The sequence below is a fragment of the Sinocyclocheilus rhinocerous genome, unplaced genomic scaffold, assembly GCF_001515625.1.
Source record: "Sinocyclocheilus rhinocerous isolate Xijiao unplaced genomic scaffold, SAMN03320098_v1.1 scaffold681, whole genome shotgun sequence".
NCBI lineage: Eukaryota > Metazoa > Chordata > Actinopteri > Cypriniformes > Cyprinidae > Sinocyclocheilus > Sinocyclocheilus rhinocerous.
In genome coordinates, this window is record NW_015641029.1 from 1,159,361 (window position 1) to 1,181,214 (window position 21,854).

Sequence of the window (21,854 nt, forward strand, 5' to 3'; positions counted from 1 at the left end):
TGTAGTTGTTTGTACCCAGATAGCAAAACCATTGATTCACAACAGGCAAATACAAAATTTGACTCTCCTTTAATCATTTTCTAAATGTAATAATACTGAAGGTTTAGACCAATCTAAATAGAATGGCCACTTGTGAATGGTTGTACTTTTAGTTGGATACTATATATTTAATGTTTTATACATTTAATGTCCATATAAAAAATAACTGATCAATAATTAAAAGCTCACAAAATGTAAGATTGTCATGTTTACACTATATGATACACTAGGCATCTATTAACTAAAAAAAAAAGTATCATATTATTTAAAAATAATTGTTTAGAATTTATATTGTAGTCTGTAGGTTATTGAAAATGCAGGGAATGTAAGTTTTTACCTACATACACAAATGTTATATCTAGTGAAGTAAACAGCCTCACAGAAAACTTGTAAATTATTTCATGATATATAACTTATTTTTGATTGTGGGAGGGGACTGGTCTCCACCCAGACAGATATTCATATCCCACTCTAAAATTTCTATAAATAAAATCTGAACTATACTGAATGTGCACAGGAGAGGGTATAGATTACAAGACAGTCAGAAGTATTAAGCAAGATGAAATAAACAATGAAACAGCTGAATCAGATCAAATTAAACTTAAAGCAGAAATCAATATTGCTGCATTTAGAATATCACTGAGAAGAGTTCATTTCATGTCTGCAATAGTTGCCTGTTCAACAAATTCAAGATCAACATTGATTCAACACTGAATTACTATAATCTCTAATATAGTATGTTTTATTTAAAAACATCTCTGGTGTGTCCCCATTTAGAGAGCTAGCTGTAATTGTGTGAGTGTCTGTGTGTAGATCAGTTTTCGCCATTATCGTGGGGACTAAATCTCCCCACAAGGAGGGCAAGGAAACATCTTAATAAACACTAAACAATGTCTTAATGAAAATCTAAAAATGCAGAAAGTTTGTGTGAGGGTTTAGAGGTTAGGAGATTAGAAAATATTATTAGCTAAATATAAAACAGGGAAGACAATGGAAAGTTTGATTGAAACATGATTGAAAGTGTGTATGTATGAGTGTTTGCTGGTGTGTGTGAGCTGGTTGTGACGTCAATCAGAGCAGAGAGAGAAAAGCTTCACAAGCTGCAGCAGGTGTTCACATACAACCCTGTTATGAGCCAAATGAGTTAAGAGGATGAAAACACCAAACCGGTTACTGCATAAATATGAATGGGGTTAAACAGTCAATATAGACTTCAAAAACCACAACTAACTTGATAACCGTCGATAACCGATGATAGATGCACGCAAACCTAGAAAAGAGACAACACTGTGTTGATACCGACAGTGTGTGTGCATCAAAGGGGCACTGAAAGTTGATTCTTGAGCACTCTGTACCTGTATGTGAGTGTGTTTGTGACATGTCTTTTCATCAGTATATTACCAGCCGTTGGGAAGTTGATTCTACGCAGCTCCACTGGGTCAGATGGATGCTGGGAACTCATGGCTTTACTGCTGCTGGGAAAGCTGCACTTCCTGCCCTCCAGCTCTGCCCGCTTCCTGTAACATCACACATGCAGGAGCATTAAAGCAACACTCACTTAGTAGGAAATAGTTTATATTGCATTTCGGTCGTAATTAGATTTAGAGAGAAACATAATACACAGACCTGTCTGGTTTGCTGGTTTGTGCACAGATAAATCGAGGAAAGAAAAAAAGAATTAGGGATAAATAAAATCAGCTTCTGCAGAAGTAAAATATAAAGCATCTATCATTTTTATTCCTTTGCTTATTTCCCTCTCATTCTTTTCAATTTTCATTCAAATTAATGAACAATTTAGGCTAATTTGTGAATCGTTCAAGAGATTCATTCAAAAGGACTGACTCTAATGAATGATTCACTCACAAAAAAACTCCATGGTTTTAAGTTTAACTCTACACAAGCAATATCTAGAAGATACAACAAGTTAGAATGTATTTTCACCATAGATCTATGATTTTTCCATTTTAAATGTTTCAATTCCCTGGTTTTTCATGAATGTGTCACTTAATTTCTTCATCCCTTTGATGTCATTTAATCTACATTCAAATCATCAAATTCTCATTCATTTTCTGCTCAATTCTCTTTCTCTCTCACCTTTTAAAGAGGAGGATGAGGATGACAATGCTGATAATGAAAATGACCGCCAGCACTGGCCCCACCACCCATAGAAGCCCCTCCTCCTCGTCAACGATTGGCTGTGGCTCAACATCGGAGAACAGCACGGCATCAGAGAATGGACTCGTGGAGTACACGGTCTGTCAATCAAAAATCAAAAATATGCATTTTAAGTTTTGCCCCCACATTTTCTGTTGAATGTCACAATTCCTGCTTTAAAAAAAAAACAGTACATCATAATCTCCTTTACTAAATGTTTCAAACTAAGCTATGTTTTTCTCAGAAATGATTCGCTCACACAATGATTATTTAACACAGTATATCTAATCACTACATTTTCATAATGGACCCCAAGATACTCTAACATGAGAGAGAAAAGAAGAACTTACATTCTGGCCCAGTTCAAGAATAGCCAGCACGAAGCACACATACTCCTGTCCGTTTACAAGCGGCCGGTTTAGGAATGCTCCATACACACGTCCGTCTCCTAGTTTGAATTCAGCTGGAAGACTCTGGAAATGAGCGCTGATGTATGCTTTTGCCTCCGCCTGCCTCCGTAGACGCACAGAGCGACCGGTGCCATTAATCTCCCTCAGCAGCTGGAGAAACCAGAAAACAGACAAGCGCATGACACTAAGTTAATCACAACAGACACTGCAACTCCCCTGTGTTGAACCAACATGTGCTTTAAACTTTGAACAGCTTTTTCAACAATGACAAAATTACAACATCTGCAACTCAAATACAAACATTTTATTACCTCATCAATGTTTATCTCATCTGGATCACTCCATAAATTCTGGAAGTTTCCTCCTCTCTGCCTCTTCAGGGGGACAACCACAATGTAGAAACCCCTTCCAATAAAAATATGATATTAATTATTATGGGTGAATTTCATAAAGAAAAGTCTGGGGTTGCGTTTTGCACCAAAAAAAAAAAACATAAAGAAAAATGTTTGCACTGTAAAACGGAATGCTGAAAATTCTGATTTTTTTTTTGCCATCACAGGAATAAATTACATAAAATATATATATTATTATAATAATATTAAAACAGGAAACAGTTATTTTAAATTTTATTACCCTATTGAAAAATAAATATACTAAAATGTAGTTGAAATACATTTATTTCATGCTAAGTATACTACAAATACATTTACATATTTATGTACTTAATAAAAATACTTAGTATACTAAACTGGTATACTTGAAGTCTGCTAAATTGGAACAACTAATTTTGTACTTAATGCATTTTAATTGTGCGGAATTAGTGCTGAAGTCCAACTAAAGATATACTGAAGTATATTTGATTGTGCTAAAGTGGAACTATTGCAAGTATACTTTAGGTACTCGTTAAATATCTTGCATTTAAAGACTTATTATGCATTTAAAGACTTATTATTCAAAGATCACACAATCTTCATCAATAGTGACATTAAAACACATTTTATGCTTAATATAAAAAAAAAGTGCATTGTGCACAAGTAGTACTCCAAATAAAGTTTTATAATTTTTATATCAGCAAGTCTTGAGCGATATGTCTGAACCATACTTAGTATGAAATTAATGTATTTTAAATATATTACTTTTTTATTAGGGTAATCTTTCACAATATTATTTTTATAGAAATTTTGATCAAATAAATGCAGCCTCTGTGAATTTTTGAGTTTAGAATTCCGAGACCACAATGGAAATCTGGAAATCTAAATTAGACCTGAACAGTTCAAAGTAAGTCAAATTTGAAGCTTTTAATAAATCCAACCCTCTATTTTCATTGGTGTATTCCTGACCTGACATTAGCCTGTCCCTGGACAGTGGGCAGCTGCAGGGTAGCGATGCTCTGAGAGCTGGTCTTGTCCAGCACCTGGGGTTTCCTAGTCAGCAGGTTTGGAGCCGTCATGGCATCTGCACGGTGCTGCAGGCCCCCAGTGCCATCAGCTTTACTAGTTAACATGAAGGTGTAGAGAGACTGGGGCTTCAGCTTAGTCACCAACTTCTGGCCGAGCCGCCCATCCACCTCCACACTCTCACCATCACCATATGAGATCTGAGAGAAAAGCAGAAAATAGAAAAGCAAACAAACGTAAACTGCACACTTAACCAGCCAAGACTATGCACATCTTATGGCACGCACACATTCGAGGAGGGCAGAAAGAGATTAAGACTGACACCTCAGACACTTGCTAAATGCGCACACACACATTTATACAAACACTGTCATACACAATTCCATCTCAATATGTTGCATGAAGGGTGGCGATGGAGGAACAACACACACTCACACCTACATGTTTGTTTTTATACTGAGTTAATGATATCTTCTGTCATCTAAGCCAGTGATTCTCAACCAGGGGTCCATATTTAAAAAAGACAAAGCTTTAAAAAAAAAACAAAAAAAAACAGTAAAAAACATCAGATTTCTTATTTTACTTAATTCTCTCAAAAATTTTAGATGAGGGATCCCACTGTCGTGGAAAATATATGAGTGAATTTTAGAAGTGTGATTTCTAGACCTGGAAAAGTCATGAAAATACACTAAATCTATTTTTTTTGGTGATCAAATTTTTTATTCAGATTTAGTTTCACATCAGAAACATATATGATGGTTCCAATGAACTATGTACAAATAGATGCCATGAAGCTGTCCAATAGTAAACTAAATCAAATTTTTTCTAGTTACATTAAGTTCTAAAATATTTTATCATGTAGAAACAACTGAGAAACTGCAATTTTTGAGTAATTGAGTTTTTTTTTTTTTATCTTGAAAAGTAATGTAAGTTTCTATAGTTTCTAAAAGTGTGAACCCTGAAAAACATTCAGTTCTTGAAACATCTAGAATTACTGAAGCTATTTTAATTAATTATTTTATGCTAATATATTGCCACTCCTAGTTTGTGTAAATAAAAACATCTGAAAACAAGCAGCTTGTCTTTACCATGCTTTCCAGTACATTTAAAAAAAATAAAGATAACTTCAAAATGTTTTCAGTATTTGTGTGTATAATTTATGACGTAGAGCAAAGTATTGTCAATTTATATTTACCACAGACAATTGAAAAACTCCTATTATATAAACCCATACTTATAAACCCATTAGTCGTCCAGGTTTTGATGTCATGGTGGCTTTTGGAGTCAAAAAGTTTGAGAACCACATCCCTAACCTTTAAACACATTAATTTTTTTCAACAAAACCAGACTCATGCTCTCACACACACGCAGCAAAGTACTGTATTTCGCAGTGCTTACAATAAGAGAATGTGCTTTATTACTGGTGGTTCGTGACTCCCAGGTCAGCAGCACTGAACTCTTCATAGCAGCTTTCACTCTGAAGTTCACAGCAAACACTATTAAAGAGTGAGAGAAAAAAACAAAACAAGAGATCAACACATCACACATCAATACTTCAGCTCACCTGAGCAGAACCTCTGGCCTCCAGCATTGCTAAAGCATTTATGAAGAACATCAAAGAATCCTTTCAACTGTTTCTACTAAAAACATTTACCACATCAGGCTGTTATCCGTAAAGGGTGCACAGACAGAGCCGCCAGGAGAAAAAAGAGCTAATAAGTTACTTTTTCTCATAGTGCTGACAAGAATTCATCACTCTTTTCTAAAGGCTCACCTTTACCATAGTTGTCTTATGAGATAATGGAGCACTCCACATTCACCTAGATCCATTTACAGAAAGATTCTCACCTTTTATCTGCACTTAATGGATGCCACCGAACAAGAGACTCAGACCAACAAAGACAGACAAAAAATGACCAGACATAAACAGGAAATATCCTTCTAGAGTAATGAAAATGTAGTGGTTTTGATTAATAAGGCTTGCCTGACAGTAAATGTTTGTGTGTGAGAAGGATAAACATGAGTCCTACCTTCCTGTGCTGGTTGTGTTTTGATGGATATAGGGAGACTATAGGGCCCAGGGCCGTGTTTGCTAAGCATGCACACTCTCGCCACATACTCAGTATTTGGCCTTAGGCCATTAAGAACCACTGTGGCCTCCGAAACGTCTGATTCCATGGCAATGTCCGTGCCATTACTATAGGTGACAGCGAACCACACACGGTAACCTTGGATCCGGTCATAGTTTTTTGGTCGCTCCCATCTCAGGATCACAGAAGAGGAGTTGATGTCTTCGGCTGTTAAGTTAGCCAAAAGCGGAACTGTTTCCTGTACGCTCACATTTAAAGCATCTGTTGTCCCTGGGGCTGTTACCATGTCGTCTGTGGTTGTCTGCACTATGTATGGTGTTAAAAGTGTGACCTGAGCGCTTGAACCGTAACCCCAGATGGTACGGGCGGCCAGACGGAACACGTACAGCACCCCTGCGCTCAAAGATGTCACGGTGTAGGTGCGCTCCTCAGCGTTTAGCTCTTGCACCATGAAGGAGTCTGAGGTCGGGTCAGCCTGGCCATATGAGAGCCTGTAGCCCAGCACAGAGGACAGACCAGCAGGAGGAGGCTGCCATTTCAGCAGGGCAGTGCCATCTTCCGATGGCGCAACTGTAAGCAGGGGCATACCTGGCACTGTGGAGTAGAAAATAATACTGTAGATCAACACTACATATGTAGTTTGGAATGACATGAGGGTAAGTAAAATATTTTCATTTTTGGGTGACCTTTCTCTTTAACATTGAGATAAACATAAAAACAAGTGTATATACCAATGCATTAGCATGTATGTATGTTGGAGTGTGTACACACATGATGGTTTAGTTCTGATGACTGTAGGTTTGCTACGTGCTCCATCGCCTTTTGAGTTGAAAGCAGCCACAGTCACAGAGTATTCAGTGTTCGGCCATAAATCAGTCAAAATTAGGTCCTAATAAACAAATATACATTTTACCATAACACTAATTCAACAAAAAGAAAAAAAAAATCTAAGAAATCAAATGTTCTGTAATACTGCACCACATAATCTGTATTCATATCAGAGACTGAGTAAGTGTTGCAAAATTAATAGGAGAAATCACAATGCTCAATATGGCAGCGAATGTATGTCTAGCTTTTTGGTTAAAGTAGTCAATAACATTTTGATTGAGACACTGTCTGTTTTACTTTAGTACAGTATGTGCAAACACATTAGCTGGACTGGCATGAGTTTTTTTTTAACTATGATTTGAGCTAAAGAATCAACTTTTTTATATCATTGATTTGATTTGACTCTTGACAAACAGACTACATTTTTTATCCACTCAGGTATATTTCTATTCATGCCTACTGCCTAGATAAAATAAAGCTGCCTGAAGGCATAACCAAGATAGCCGCAAAGTGAATTGATTTGCCTCAAAGGGACCTTGATTCATGTAAATATATGCATTCAAATTCTGGGTCATGTTCAAAGTAGATATACTCACATATTGTTTCGAGTCGTTCTGTGGCTGTTTACAAAAACAAGACATAAATAGTTAAAATTGATGTGAATGACAAGATGTAATACGATTATTCGCAACAACACAATGAATAAAGGTCTATTAAGAATAAATAGTGTGAAAGGTTCACTGGGACAATTACATGGTGGTTTTAAGGCTCTTAGTTTTTGAGATAGTTATCAGAGGTTCTGTCTCAGCATGCGGATAATAAGCAGATACTGATGTTATCTGATGATTTAGGCTAAATTAAAGTCCATTTAGAAAGCAGTAGCTGAGCTAAGAAGCCTAATTACTGACAAACAAACAACTTGTTCAGATCAAGTGATAGCTGGGATCTGCATCATATTTCTAATATATGTGAGTGATTCTTCGATTAGCAGCACTACTTGAAACCTTGAAAAATAAAAACATCTTCAAACTGTTTCAACCATCACATTATCGCATGTACTTGATCAAGTTCATTTTGATATGTGTGACCGTGTGGATTTTTTATATTTTGTGTGATGGTAGTGACATTTTTCAAGTTTCTACATAATAGGTTGGATAAACCTTACACTTATTAACACAACAATTAGCTAGCAGTAAATTATAAATTTAATTACGAGTTAATAAATATGAATACAATTTTTTTCAAATGTTTATAAATTAAAACGTTCAAATACTAGCTGGTTCGGTAATGACATCCTGTAAAAATACTCTCAGATAAGATGTAATCTCAATAATTTCTGATCTTCCAAATGTCACTTTGCTCTCATATCACTATTGATTTTCATAATAACAAAATTATTTAGATTATTTGGATTAATTAATATTTATTAATTTAAAATTTGTTGAACAAGAAACCTAAAGTTGCCTTGATGAATTTATTGGCTGAATGAGGCTGTTTGTATGTGAATGAAAAATATTTAAACTGACAAAAAATAGTGTTAGGTAGGACAATCTTTAAGACAATAAGATTTAAGGCAAGACAATTGTAATACACTGATAACCACCAAAAACAAGTGGTGATGAGAAAGTAACATGAACCAACGCTCATCACAAACAGCTTTTCCACAAGCTGAGAAAGAAAATACTAACATATATAGAAGGTGCGCAGTATCATTCACACAAATACTAAACACCATAAAGGTATCACACATGATACTGAAATAAGGAAATAAATAATCATTAATTTAACATTAGATGTAACATACAACCCTAATGAACATAACTGATAAGAAAAAACTAAGAAACAGTTATTTCAATGAAAAACAACAAATGTGAAATGTAACTCAGGGAATTCTGGGAATATCAATTTAAGTTTTTTTCACTGTAAATAATACATTCTTTTTCACTTCCAAAAATTGTATTTTACCGTAAAATTGTTTTCACCGTATGTAGTAGGGGAACTTAACGTTAACCAATTAATAGGTTTTTACTGTAACATTTTTAGTCGTTTACCGTTTGACCTTTTTTTTTTACAGTGCATATATATATATATATATATATATATATATATATGTGTGTGTGACCCGTTCTGGCAAAATGAGTCGAAATGAGCAAATTTTCTAAAATTAGTCCTTTTTATGTTCACATTCTCCATTGTGAATCGGACAAAAAATGCCTAAGCTACAGCCGTTTGAAGGCGATAGAGTCAGCAGAGTTGATTTTGAGAAAAATCGAGTTAAAGTTTTCATAAGACTCCAAAGCAATATCACCAAGCAACGTTGCATATTTTCCTCCAATTCTTTTCTTAATGATAATTACTATACTGTTAATCTCAATATAGCCATTTTTAATTTTATCTTTGTTATTAAAATTAAGAACAAAGATGCAAATAAACAGTAGTTTATTCAAGAGCAGCGAGTGACTCCGTCTTTTCTTTTAATGTTTGATTAACTTCGAGACAGATCTATATTAAGACCAACTGTAATGCATGGATCTAATATAATGTTACACATCAGATTTTCCCCTAACAATTAACTAATCATTCATATAAGACTTAACAGATTATGTTTGTGTGAATTTTGCCAAGAAATATTTCACAATAATGTACTTTATAGATGTGCTTTGCACATGTCATTCAGTGCGATCGTTTTATTTTCATCAGCATGGATTTGAAAAATCATATTTCACTGGTGTGGACTCGTGTCATCGAGAATTCGATATGAATATTCAAAAAGCAGGAATGCTTCGCTTTGCAAAAAATTGACCTACAACTTTTGGTGAGAAGCAGCAGCAGTCATCCAGAAGTGAGCAGAGAAAAAGGTACTCCTCTCAGAAAACATACAAATAAAGATCATTTTAGATGTTTAATTACTATTTGAAGCACTGGGGTCACTAGAAGAGGGCTTAATGAACTCATTTTTGTGAAAACCTCAAATTCGACCAAAACTGAAAATTTTCACTTCTTTTGCCTGTAGCTCAAAATTAGACAGTGCGCATTCTGACTCATTTTGCCAGCACGGGTCATATATTGGTGTCAAAAGAGTGAATATTGAGAGTCCTTGATATTTGAGATTAAATTATTCTTTATGTTCTTCAAAGTGAGAACAACTCAACAAAAATAAACACCCTATTTCTAAAGAAGGGTTGCAGCAATTACTGACTGAGAAGTGTATATGCGTGTGTGTGTCAGTGAGGTGAAGTCTCCTACCTGCGGGTCTCTCAGTAGGAGTTCCCTAATTTTGGGGGAGACTGTTCTCTCCCCTGCTGTTCGTCTGGCGTATGTCACCTGGTAACCATGAATCTTTCCATGCTGTCGCTCAGCAACTGGAGGTTTCCATGACACTCTGGCAGAGGTGGCGTTTAAGACCACCACATCCACACTCCGCGGCGGTGCGCTGGGCACTAAAGGGGCATTTTAGTAAAGGACATGTAGTCACAGCTGAACATTCCTTCCAGCTCACAGCAGAAGGATGGAAAAGGTGAGGAAAAGAGGTACGGCAATTCGTCGGGAAAAAGCTTTTGCCATGTATAGGGATCTGACCATGTTTTTACCAGGGTGACAAAAATGCAATTATCGATACAGATGGAAAAGAGGAGCTTGGGGGAAGTCAGGAATAATGCAACCACTTGGTTCAGGACAAGGCAGATGTTGAGAGGACAAATGCGCCTTTGGTAGATGAAGGAAAGGGAGGCTTAGCTTCAGGTCAAGGGTCAAATTTAAGCACTGTCATATAGACATACCGTCGTCTTCTGTGCGGATCAATATCGGTAGGCTCTCAGGCCCTTGACCTGTGTCAGTGTGGGCAGCAACTGTCACAGAGTACAGGGTCCCTTTCTTCAGCCCCTCAATCCGATATCGGAAACAGTTAGATGGGTTGTCTGAGATCCTCTGTACAGGGTCTTTCTCCCGTTCCACTGCCACATATCTGATGGAGTATCCTGTTATGCTTGCGGTTTCATCTATCAGGGGTGGAGCCCAGCTAAGCAATAGACTTGTGGAGGAGGGGCTTATGCATGTGACTGCCTGGGGAGGGGGTATGGACTCTGATTGGGTGGTTAGAGAAGTGGGTGGGTTTAATTGTGTGTGTTGTGGCAGCAGAGGTTAGTTTTAGTGTTGTCATGGATGATAATGCGTGAAAATGAAATGAAATAAGAGATAAAGACAAAAATATAGACAAAACATACGTAAAATGTTGTGGTACTGTCACAGACCGGTAAAAAAAGACATCAAACTGCAAAAGATCATCCACAAATGGTGAACTGAAATGAAAAATAAATATAGTCAACATAAAACTTACTTGTGAGACTCCATCTTTCCAGATCCTTTTTAATTGAGTGTCTCATGATCTTACCTGCCGTTTACACTTAACCCATCCAATGAACGGACTGGGACAATATCATGCGAGTCAGAGGGAAGTCCTCTTTCTCATTTTATTTTTTCTTACATAGGCAAAAGCTTAATACTTCACTCTACGCCATTATATAAGTTTAAGTGGCAATAACGAATAAAGCCCCGTTCACACCAAGAATGATAAATATACAGATAACTATAAAGATAAAGATATTAGCGTCCACACCAGCGGACAATATCGTCTGTTAATTCTAACCGCATGCTCGTCTGCCGCTTTAAATTCTCGAGCTCATTACAGCAGGATGGATTCTGATTGGGTGTCAATGTTTTTATCCTTCATCAGCTGGAAAAAAATCGTTCTGAAAGTAATTCCAAGGATATCGTTTCTCTGTGCCTTTATCATTATAGCTGTGGTGTGGACTCTGCTATTCTTAAATATTGACAATGATTTTTAGAACTATATCTTTATCGTTATCTTTATCGTTATCATTCTTGGTGTGAGCGGGCCTTAAAAGGCCGGTCACACTATACTTTTCTTTCCATTGACTTCCATCCATGTGCATGCAAATGCGAAAGGATTGAAACGCAAGCTCATGTGAAGCTGTTTCGCATTTCGCTGCTTCCCAAAGTTCAAGTTTGGCGAGCTCAGACCTGCAAATACGTATCATGTGAAACTGTATGACCTTAGCTGAAGTAAAAGAACATAAATTTAAAACTGCAACACTGCCAGAAAGTGGAGCAGATTGTATGTTTTTACATTTTGGATCTATGATTAATAATCATAATATCATAATATAATATCATATATATTGTTAGATGTTGAATTTACGTTTTTAAAAAGACGCTGCAGAGCGTGACGTCATATCACGATCATTGCTGTGTTGCTGAAAAGAAACTTCGCATGCTCAAAATATAGTGTGACCGTGGCTTTAAGCTTATCATATTCTATGTGTGTGTATGTATGTGTCAGCATATCAAATGTCAAGTTTATCTGTGGTCTGAAGAACTAGTTTCCACTTTCTGTTCAAAAGAAATCTTCTAAGAGCTACAAAGGGACTCTTCTTAAAGTCAGTGTGCGGTTCTAATGAACACTTGTCCTAATCTCACACACATATCTACATCTAGGCATGTTTTTTCTAACTGACCCTTCCTGTTTGCATCAGTGCAACATTTATTTTTATCAGGACACTTTTTAATTGCGTAAACAGCACTCGCTATTTGTGTCAATGTAATATTTACATGCATCAATTTTCAGTTTTTTCTTTACTGTACATTTATCAGATTTTTGGATATCTTTCTAGACATTTAATTCCTAACTCTCTAAATACTTTCAGTTGGAAAAAGTGTCAAGTTCAGTTGGTTTCAGTGTCCAAAGTTAAAAAAGTTGCCTTTTTTCAAGATTCTTTGATTAATAAAAAGCTCAAAAGACCAACATTTATTTGAAATAGAAACATTATAAATGTCTTTACAGTCACTTTTAAACAATTTAATTCATAATTTCCAGATAAAAGCATTGTCTTAATTCTAAAACCCCAAACTTTTGAATGGTAGCATAAATAATCTGATTGCAAAAATTAATGATATGGATGGTTATATACTGTACTGTATGTCAAATTACATTTGCCAATTAAATAGCTTTAATATCATTAGCAACTTTTATTTAGTTTACCCATACTTTAAATAGGGGATGTTAGACTGTAGACTGAATACTTTGAAAGTAAATTGAATAAAAAAAGCTTGCAATTTGGGAAGCTACAGTTTCTAGCTTCCCAACACCAGTGTGGACCATGTTGAAAAGACAAAGCTGAATTAAGCTGAAAAATTTAGCTGGTTAAACTGCTCAACCATTATGATCTTTATAGTGAAGCTGACTGAGCTGATTAAAGGACATCTTGCTGGTAAAATTAGTTAAGAAGCCTGCCAGCACACCACCATTTAAAACGCATATCTTGGTGTTTTTAGCAAGGAGAAAGGTGTCTGTGCTTGTATCTGTTTTAGAAAAGCTTTACACAGAACATACGTGTTTGTGGAGTCTGAACGGTGATTTCACTGGTGAATGCCCCCAGGCCGTGTTTGCTGCGCGCTGCTAGTTGAAATATGTAGGTGGAAAATGTCTTCAGATTCTTCAGCAGATAACTGGAGCTTGGATCAAATGATATTTTCTGGAAGATAGAGGTTTAAAGTAATTAGCATTAAGCAAGACTCTACAAAATGCAAACGTGTCGTATGTGTGTGTCTGTGTGTACCTGCTCTGGCTGGTCTCCAAGCCTGTAAATGAGCTCATAACCAGTGATGGCATCTGTACCACTGTGAGCAGGAGGGATCCACGACAGAAGAATGCTGGTCTCTGATTTCACCTCTGCCTTCAGTTCTGTGGGCTGGGATGGGACTAGAAATGAGAGGAGGCAGAAAGACGATGCTTAGAGAATGATGCAACAGAAACAAAATAGGCTGCAATATTAGAATCGATAAAATAATCCCAACTTCACATTCTGCACACCTCCTGTCTTGGCAATGATGTGCAGATCGCTGGAAAGAGGTCCATCTCCCACTGCAGTGAAAGCGAGAACTCTAATATAATAGGTTTTGTTCGGTGTCAGGTCTCGTATGTTCAAAAAATTTGCCCCTCGAACCATTTCCTTCTCCCATTGGCTCACAGATAGTGACGAATCCGAGGTGTAATACACCCTGTAACCAACCACCTGACCGTTGGCTTCCTCTGGCTCCTCCCACTGCACCATTGCTGTGGAACCACTCAGCATACGACCTCTGACACGACGAGGAGGGGAACTAGGCGCCTGTTCGGCCGTGCGAGCTTCCACGGTTTGACTCGGTGGGCCGCGGCCAATCGAATTCACTGCCATAACCCGGAAATGGTAGTGTGAGTAGGGGCTGAGTCCACCCACGCTGTAACGAGTTGTTGCTATGGCATCAATTTCTTTAAAGGGGTCGGTGGAGGAGGCGGGACGATACTGAATGATGTAGTAAGATACAGGAAGTGGATTTCCACTGTCCCACATTAGAGTAATGCTGGTGGCAGATCGCTCCATGACAACCGGAGCTCCTGGAGGATTGGGAAGGGCTAAAGAGGAGGAAATGGATCAATTAGGGACATTTATTTAAAATATTAAATAACTATTTATTTAATATTGTGTGCTGTGTAATATTTAAGTGAAAATCGTTCAAATGTTTAAATGTATAAATGTATATTTTTCAGTACATTTATACTTTTATTAAGCAAGGATGCATTAAACTGATCAAACGTAAGAGTAAAGACTTATATTTGTACATTACATACACAAATATTTTGTTTCAAATACAGTAAATTATGTTCTTTTGAACTTTTTTTTCATCAAAGAATCATGAAAAAATGTATCACTGTTTCCACAAAAATATTAAGCACCACGACTGTTTTTAACTTAAAATATAATAACATATAATAAGAATGTTAGTTGAGCATCAAATAAACATATAATGATTTCTAAAGGATCATGTGACAGAAGAATGGGGTAATGGCTGATAAAAATTCAGTTTTGTCATCACAGGAATAAATTACATTTTAAAATATATTAAAATAGAAAAGTTATTTTAAATTGTAATAATTCACAATATAACTGTTTTACTGTATTTACAATCAAATAAAAACAGCCATGGTGAACAAATGACACTTCTTTCTAAAACGAAAAAAAAAAAAAATCTTTTTTTATCATTTTCATTGAGTATCATCATTACATATGGTATAGCACGTAAGGCTTCACAGACCTAATGTGAAGGTTGTTCCAGAATGTAGTAATGATACCTCCTAAAAAAGCAATTTTTGGCCAAATTCAAAAGCAAATTCTTACAGGGAAGGTAATCTCAATGCATTGAAACCAGCTCAGTCAAACAAATATTAAGACGGTGAAGGAAGTGAGACAAATGTTGATTTTGTGTGCACTCAGAGTGAGTTGCTGCCTATGAAGAATGTTCCAAGTCGTTGACTTATGTAGTCATATTTCAGTTAGCCAGGCATTAGACAGCAAGCCAGCTCACTAGGCTTTTGAACAACCATCAGCCACCCTGCTTCCTAAATACTGACTCTGCCCATGGAACATATTGCTTAACTAAAAGGTTTTTCTTTCTTTAATAACATTAAACATCTTCAAAGAGCCTTTTAAATATCACTCCTGCGTACCTTTAACTGTGATCTGGGCAACAGTTTCAATAACTCCGAGAGTCGACATGGCCACACACGTGTAGTTGACAGACTGACGTACATCTGTGAGCTCTAAAACATTCCGACCAATAGGCATGTCATCTTCTGGAGTCAAATCCTCTGCTCCCAGCATCCATTTGACATATGGCATGGGAACGCCCACTGCCTGACAGGAGATATTCACACTTCCTCCCGGCATGATCTCATAATCCATCGGTGGCACTGAGAAGCGAGGAGGGATGCGACGCACTGAGGGTGTGAAAGACAGTGAGCCATTTATTAACTCATGCTAAAGGCATTATTAATGCTACAGAGAGCACTGCACCTAATAAGATACGCCCTCAAGATGTTGTACGCTGCAGGTTATCAATCTGTGTTGTAGTGAAGAGTGGGATAAGATGTGGCTGTGCCTCCTCTTTAATGTCCCAGACTATGCATAAATTTTGTGACTGGCCATATAATTTGAAAGGACCCATCAAACACAGCTGCCTGTGACCACATGAGAAAAGTGCTACACATTTTTTTAAGCTAAACACTTCTTTTGGCATGACAAAGTACTCACTGTACATTGTAAAGCAAATTTATGCAGGCTTAAAAATAGATTTCATACAAGTTGGTGAATTGATAAGGTAAAATTTTTTTAAAAATTAGCCATGAAGAATTAAAAGAAGCATTTTTCCCAAAATGGTAGTTGTGGGGTTAAGTGTACCAGACAGTGATGCTGAATTTGTCATTTAAATGTAATTATATATTGAAAAAAGAAAAAAGAAAGAAAGAAAAAAGTTGATTTGAAAATAAAAGGAAAAAAAAAACACTGGCTTTTACTGGCTGGTTTATGAAAATGCTAATAATATGCAGCAAAATAAAACTGTTATGCATTAGTAAATTATATTTTAAATCATATTAATATTAAACAGAATATATTCCATAAAACAGAAATTGTATTATAAATCATATTCATATTTAAAAAATGTATTCTTAGTTCATGGACCATTAAATAATATTAACTAACACATAAATGCTTTAGAAGTATATTTCATTGTTAGTTCATGTTAACTAATGCATTTAACTGATATTAACAAATGGAACCTTATTGTAAAGCATTTCTTTAGTAATATGTATTTGTTATAGTCTTATGTTATGCATGCTTTCTTGTAATTTCATTAGGACACCATGGAATATATTATATATTATATTGTTAATTTCTGTATCTATGTTCTGTATCTAATTTTTACTTGCAAACAAACAAACCGTTCTCTCCCCTGCTTATAAATTGTGAAAATACAGAAAATGATGGTGCTGTAATATCACAGTATTCTATAACATAAAACGCCCATATAACCTAAGATGAATGCATGAATTAAATTGTAATTTATTTATTTTTGTTCAGATGGACAAGTTCAAATGAGTACACAGCATTACTATGATATCATTTGCTATTAGCATGATGTTATGGAATGCGGTTAAGTAGGATCAGGTGAAATATGGCGGATTAGTGTCAAATGACATATGCAGTATTAGGATCTGGAAAGTGAGTTAGACTGTCCGGAGGGAGGGAATCCCAGTGGAGGGGAAGGATTATGTGGATGTGAGGGTCTGAGACTTAGGTTAGAGTAAGAAACAGAGCATTGGTTGGAGAGGAAGAGCACTTACCATCTCTTAACTCTATAGAGGAGTCCGGCAGTGAGAAATGAGCATAGAAAAAAACAAATAATGACAACATATCTAAGGTAAGAGGAGATGATCTAAGAAGAATCAGACAGATCAGATTACACTTCATAAAAATTTGTTAGTTACAGGTTTTATTTTCTAATTCTATAGCACTCAGATAAGTAACACAAAGCTGTACCTCTGACATAAAGGTTAGCTGGTGTTGAGTAGCGCGTTCCTTCGCTGTTGGTCGCGACACACTCGTATTTACCCTGATCGGTTTCTTCACTCTGATCAATCTGAAGTGCACCTGGATACATATGCACATATAAAGGCATTTACATTTACAACATGACAACACACTTTGTCACCAGCTCAGTACTTTGGAAGAAATGTTCTGGGTTGTGTACAAGTTAAGCTCTACTGACAGGCACATAAAAAAATTTTTTATATACAATTTTACAAAGTTAGTAAGCAATTCTATCATGCTAGTGTATACAGTAGCAACAATTTCTACTGTATGTATGCATTTTACAGTTTATCCCGGCACAATACATTCCCTCTTTTCAGTGGAACAGCATGTCACAGATGCTTTACGTAGAGCTTAATTTGTACTGCACCTGTAACATTTTGTTAACAGTAACTCAGACATGCCAACACCACACAAACTGGTTTGCATGTAAATATCAGCACAAAATGAAAAAAGTTAAAGAGTATAACAATCACTGAAGTATTAAAAACTTTCCAAGAACAACTTTTCAAGAATAAAATAAACCAAAATATTGCCTTAAAATCTCAAAACAATCAAACAAGTGACCTTGCCGAAGAGAAAAAGAAAAGCAGTCAGCCTCTTTCAACAATGTTATTTAAATATTAATAGTTAGATAGAGACACAAACAGACAGAAATGACTCCAAGAGACACAGACTGTTGCACTGCATGTAGAGCAGATTCTAAAAAGGCTTCATTAAAAAGACAAGATATAAATATAAAATAGCCTGATTTATCATCCAAGTAGAAATTTCTAGCTGAAAATGAAATGGTGTTTAATTAGAGAGAGAAAGAAGTGAAAAGATCCACAGAGGAATCAGAAGAGCGTGAGAAAATCAGCGAAAACAGGAAAAAATGCTTTAATTTGTGCAAAGCAACAGTATTTCACAAAAACGTCAGTATTTTCTGTAATGTTAGTGACAGCAAAACATGTCACTGAAATTGCTAACTTAATGGTCTACATTTCACAATACAAGATAATATAAGATGATTTAGCCAGTTTCATCTCTATTTAGGAAAATGAAATGGTGTTTAATTAGAGAGAAAGAAGTGAAAAGATCCACAGAGGGATCAGAAGAGCGTGAGAAAATCAGCAAAAACAGGAAAAAATGCTTTAATTTGTGCAAAGCAACAGTATTTCACAAAAACGTCAGTATTTTCTGTAATGTTAGTGACAGCAAAACATGTCACTGAAATTGCTAACTTAATGGTCTACATTTCACAATACAAGATAATATAAGATGATTTAGCCAGTTTCATCTCTATTTAGGTGGAAAACACAAGCCATCTCTCATATCTGTTCCTCAACTACAAATTATAGCATTTATATCATATTTTTTTCCTTTTAAGCAATGGTGCAACCATTCTAGAGTGGAGGGGGAATAAAAGTTGATTTTCGTGGCTTTTAGTCCTTGGCTGTTAGCTTTGAAGCCATCTAAACACTATAGTGCACTTTTACGTAATATACACATTTAAAATGTATAGCCTTTGGGGACAACAGACCAAAAACTATAGATGACTCATCTATCAATTTTTTATCCAATAATACGTTCTAGAATGAGAATGTCCCTCCTCCTAATATAACCTACGTAGGTTTTAGGGATGAGCCTTTCAATATGTCCTGCCCAAGCTTCCTGTTTCAAAACGTATTACCACCACAAGAAAGAAAACCACTAAAGTAAATCCTCTTTAAATGATTTTTTATCAACTCACAAAATTAATGCCTATTTGATTTTAATTTACCATGAAAAAAAACACATTGAGATAAGATCTGTGTAAAGGGGAGGAAGTCTTATCATGGTGACAGAACATTAATCATGATAAACACAGTCTCTGAAAATGACACGGTTAGTCAAACAGAGAGAAAGAGAGGAAGGGAAGGGGAAGAGGAAGAAAGAAAGAGAGCAGTAAGGCGAGGATAGATGTGGTGGGTTGCTTTAGTCTCTTACCTCGGATAGGTGTACCCCCTGGATGTGTGAGAATGAAAGCAGATGGGAGATTAAAGAGAAGACGAGTTAGTGCAGCGAGGGAGAATGAGAAAAAGACAGTGACAGAGAGAGCGAAAAAGATACAGAGAAAGAAAACAGAAAGATAGAGGGATAGAATAGAAACAGCAAAAAAAAAACAGTGCAAGAAAAAGAGAAAACGGGGAGGAGGGAGACTCTTCATGTCTTAAGTGCAAAGTGAACGTTGGGTTTTTATGAGATGACAAAAGAGGTTGTATTAACTGAACAGAAAAGAACATTTTCCGTCATTTAGCACATTTTAAAAATATTTACGATTATAAATATTCAGATTTGTATATTATTCTTTTTTATTTTATTCTAAAATATAATTAAAATAAATAATTTAAAAAAATTAAAAATGCTTTAAATTAATTTCATTTTTCACAAACATAAGGCATCTGATCTATTATGTATCCCTGTTCCAGAAACCCTTTTTAAGCATTCTCATACTAAAATAGGTACATAAGTAAAAAGGGGGGAAAAGTTTTAAAGGGGTCATATGATGCGATTTCAAGTTTTCCTTTCTCTTTGGAATTAATGGTCTGAGAGAAAAACAACCGATTGCAAATGCAGTCCAGTTGAATAATTCATGAAATATTGTTTGTATTAAAACTGAAGTCCGTAGCTTTTTTTGTGTTCAAAATGTACAAAATTAATATAATAAGCGAGTACACCATGAATCCATTTTCCAAACCGTGTTTTTGGCTTATCCTTAATCACTATGGTACAACTATAATAAGTGTTTATATTCTGACTATTTCACACTGGTACTGGTGGAACCGCTGTGGAGTAGCCCAGTACCTGCGTGATTCGTCATAGACCTAAACAGAGAGAAGTAGCTCCGGCTACAATGTTCTTCCACAAGACGCACGCAGTTCTGTTTATTAACCGCTAGAGCTCCGAAAGTTAAGGACTGCAGCTTTAAATTAGATGTCCAGATTACAAGACCAAAGAGTGGAATAAAAAGTCAAGAATCTGCTATTCTGCTATATTGTTGTGATATCAATGTCACACTATAAATACCAAGTGTTACATGTATTTTACTAACAGAAAAAAAAAAAAACTGACAGAACATGAAGGAAAATTTACAACCAAGTCCGTCAGTGGCGGACGATTATTTGTAGCACAACCTCTGGATGACACCTCCGTTTTCTAAGAAAGCAGATCATAAAACCAGCGCAATAGAGAAAATATCCTTATGAATAATAATCGAAAAGAACACAGAGACTTAAGACAGGCAGACTCGAGCCCAGAGAGAGAGGAAAGCCAAAAAAGGCCACGGTTTTGGGTGAAAAGCCACTGTAACATTCAGCATTAGGACATTCAAACCTATCTAGGCAACAAAGTGAAAGAAAGAGAGAGAGAAAGAGAGAGATCTGAAAGAGTGAGGGGGCAGTGATGCAGGAAATCCAATGCCGAGGGCAGTGAGCGTTTGGAGAAGTGAACGAGTGAGCCAGTGAAGGAGAGAGCCAGAAAAAGTAAGTGAGAGTGGAAGCGAGAGGCTCAGTATCACACGTTAGAGGGGCAGCGCTCGGGTAAAGGGGACTGTATCTACTGTACGTGACTGCTGTGTGACTATGTGTGTGGAGAGAGGGTGACTATACTGTTAGGGGGAATACAATATATAGATATATCATGCGCTTTATCAATAACTACATGTTTGTTTGTTTTGTGCTTGAACATGTGAGTGTGTGTTGTGCCTCAGAATAGCACACTTACCAAAGGACTCTGTAGATTAAAACACAGAAAGAGAGACAGCACATTTATCACTTATGGTTCTCGCACAGCAAAAACAGTGTGTTTGAGACTGTCTGTGTGTGTCAGAGAAAGCATATTAGGCTACAGGATTTCTTTAAAGGTGCACTCAAAGAGATTTTGTGTGTAAGTTTGTAGCATGGGAATTGTTGGCTCTTATGGTTTGTTACATCGGTCTGGCAGTGACTGCATGACAATTGATTTTTCCCACTGTTATGATGAGTCTTGTGTATGTGTATTGTATTCTCTGGTTTCCTTGTTCTGTTTAGAAGTACTTTTATTATTATGTTTTCTAAAGTATATAGCAATGCATAATATACACATTTAAAAGTTTTGGTATGTTTTTTAAAATGTATTTTAAAGTCTCTCATGTTTACCAAAACTGCATTATTTTATCAAAAATACAGTAAAAACAGTAATATTGTGAAATATAATTACAATTTAAAATAACATTTTTTCTATTTTAATATATTTTACAATGTAATTTATTTCTGTGATGCAAATCATCATTACTCCAGTCTTCAGTGCCACATGATCCTTCAGAAATCATTCTAATATGCTGATTTGATGCTCAAGAAATATTTCATATTATAATCAATGTTGCTTAATATTTTTGTAGAAACAGTCTTTTTTTTTTTCAGATTCATTTATTTGTAATGGAAATCTTTTGAA

The 21,854-nt window shown here is 36.0% G+C and overlaps 1 protein-coding gene across 10 annotated transcripts in view; it reads right to left on the bottom strand.

Annotated features, from left to right (window-relative positions):
• ptprdb (protein tyrosine phosphatase receptor type Db) overlaps positions 1-21,854 on the bottom strand; it is a 73,374-nt gene that overhangs the window by 14,256 nt on the left and 37,264 nt on the right. For 3 of the 10 annotated variants that reach the window (XM_016570486.1, XM_016570479.1, XM_016570481.1), the window contains 20 exons: positions 21,147-21,155; positions 19,371-19,388; positions 17,352-17,462; positions 17,156-17,167; positions 15,482-15,751; positions 13,808-14,389; positions 13,554-13,696; positions 13,328-13,469; positions 10,698-11,000; positions 10,165-10,358; positions 7,515-7,538; positions 6,862-6,979; positions 6,031-6,684; positions 5,399-5,496; positions 3,944-4,200; positions 2,915-3,008; positions 2,544-2,753; positions 2,134-2,294; positions 1,666-1,677; positions 1,441-1,556 (listed from right to left, as the gene is read on the bottom strand). In XM_016570486.1, the coding sequence (XP_016425972.1) occupies positions 1,441-1,556; positions 1,666-1,677; positions 2,134-2,294; positions 2,544-2,753; positions 2,915-3,008; positions 3,944-4,200; positions 5,399-5,496; positions 6,031-6,684; positions 6,862-6,979; positions 7,515-7,538; positions 10,165-10,358; positions 10,698-11,000; positions 13,328-13,469; positions 13,554-13,696; positions 13,808-14,389; positions 15,482-15,751; positions 17,156-17,167; positions 17,352-17,462; positions 19,371-19,388; positions 21,147-21,155 (3,528 nt within the window). The remainder of the gene's footprint in view (positions 1-1,440; positions 1,557-1,665; positions 1,678-2,133; positions 2,295-2,543; positions 2,754-2,914; positions 3,009-3,943; positions 4,201-5,398; positions 5,497-6,030; positions 6,685-6,861; positions 6,980-7,514; positions 7,539-10,164; positions 10,359-10,697; positions 11,001-13,327; positions 13,470-13,553; positions 13,697-13,807; positions 14,390-15,481; positions 15,752-17,155; positions 17,168-17,351; positions 17,463-19,370; positions 19,389-21,146; positions 21,156-21,854) is intronic. The other 7 variants (XM_016570485.1, XM_016570489.1, XM_016570488.1 and 4 more) reach the window with 5 other exon arrangements.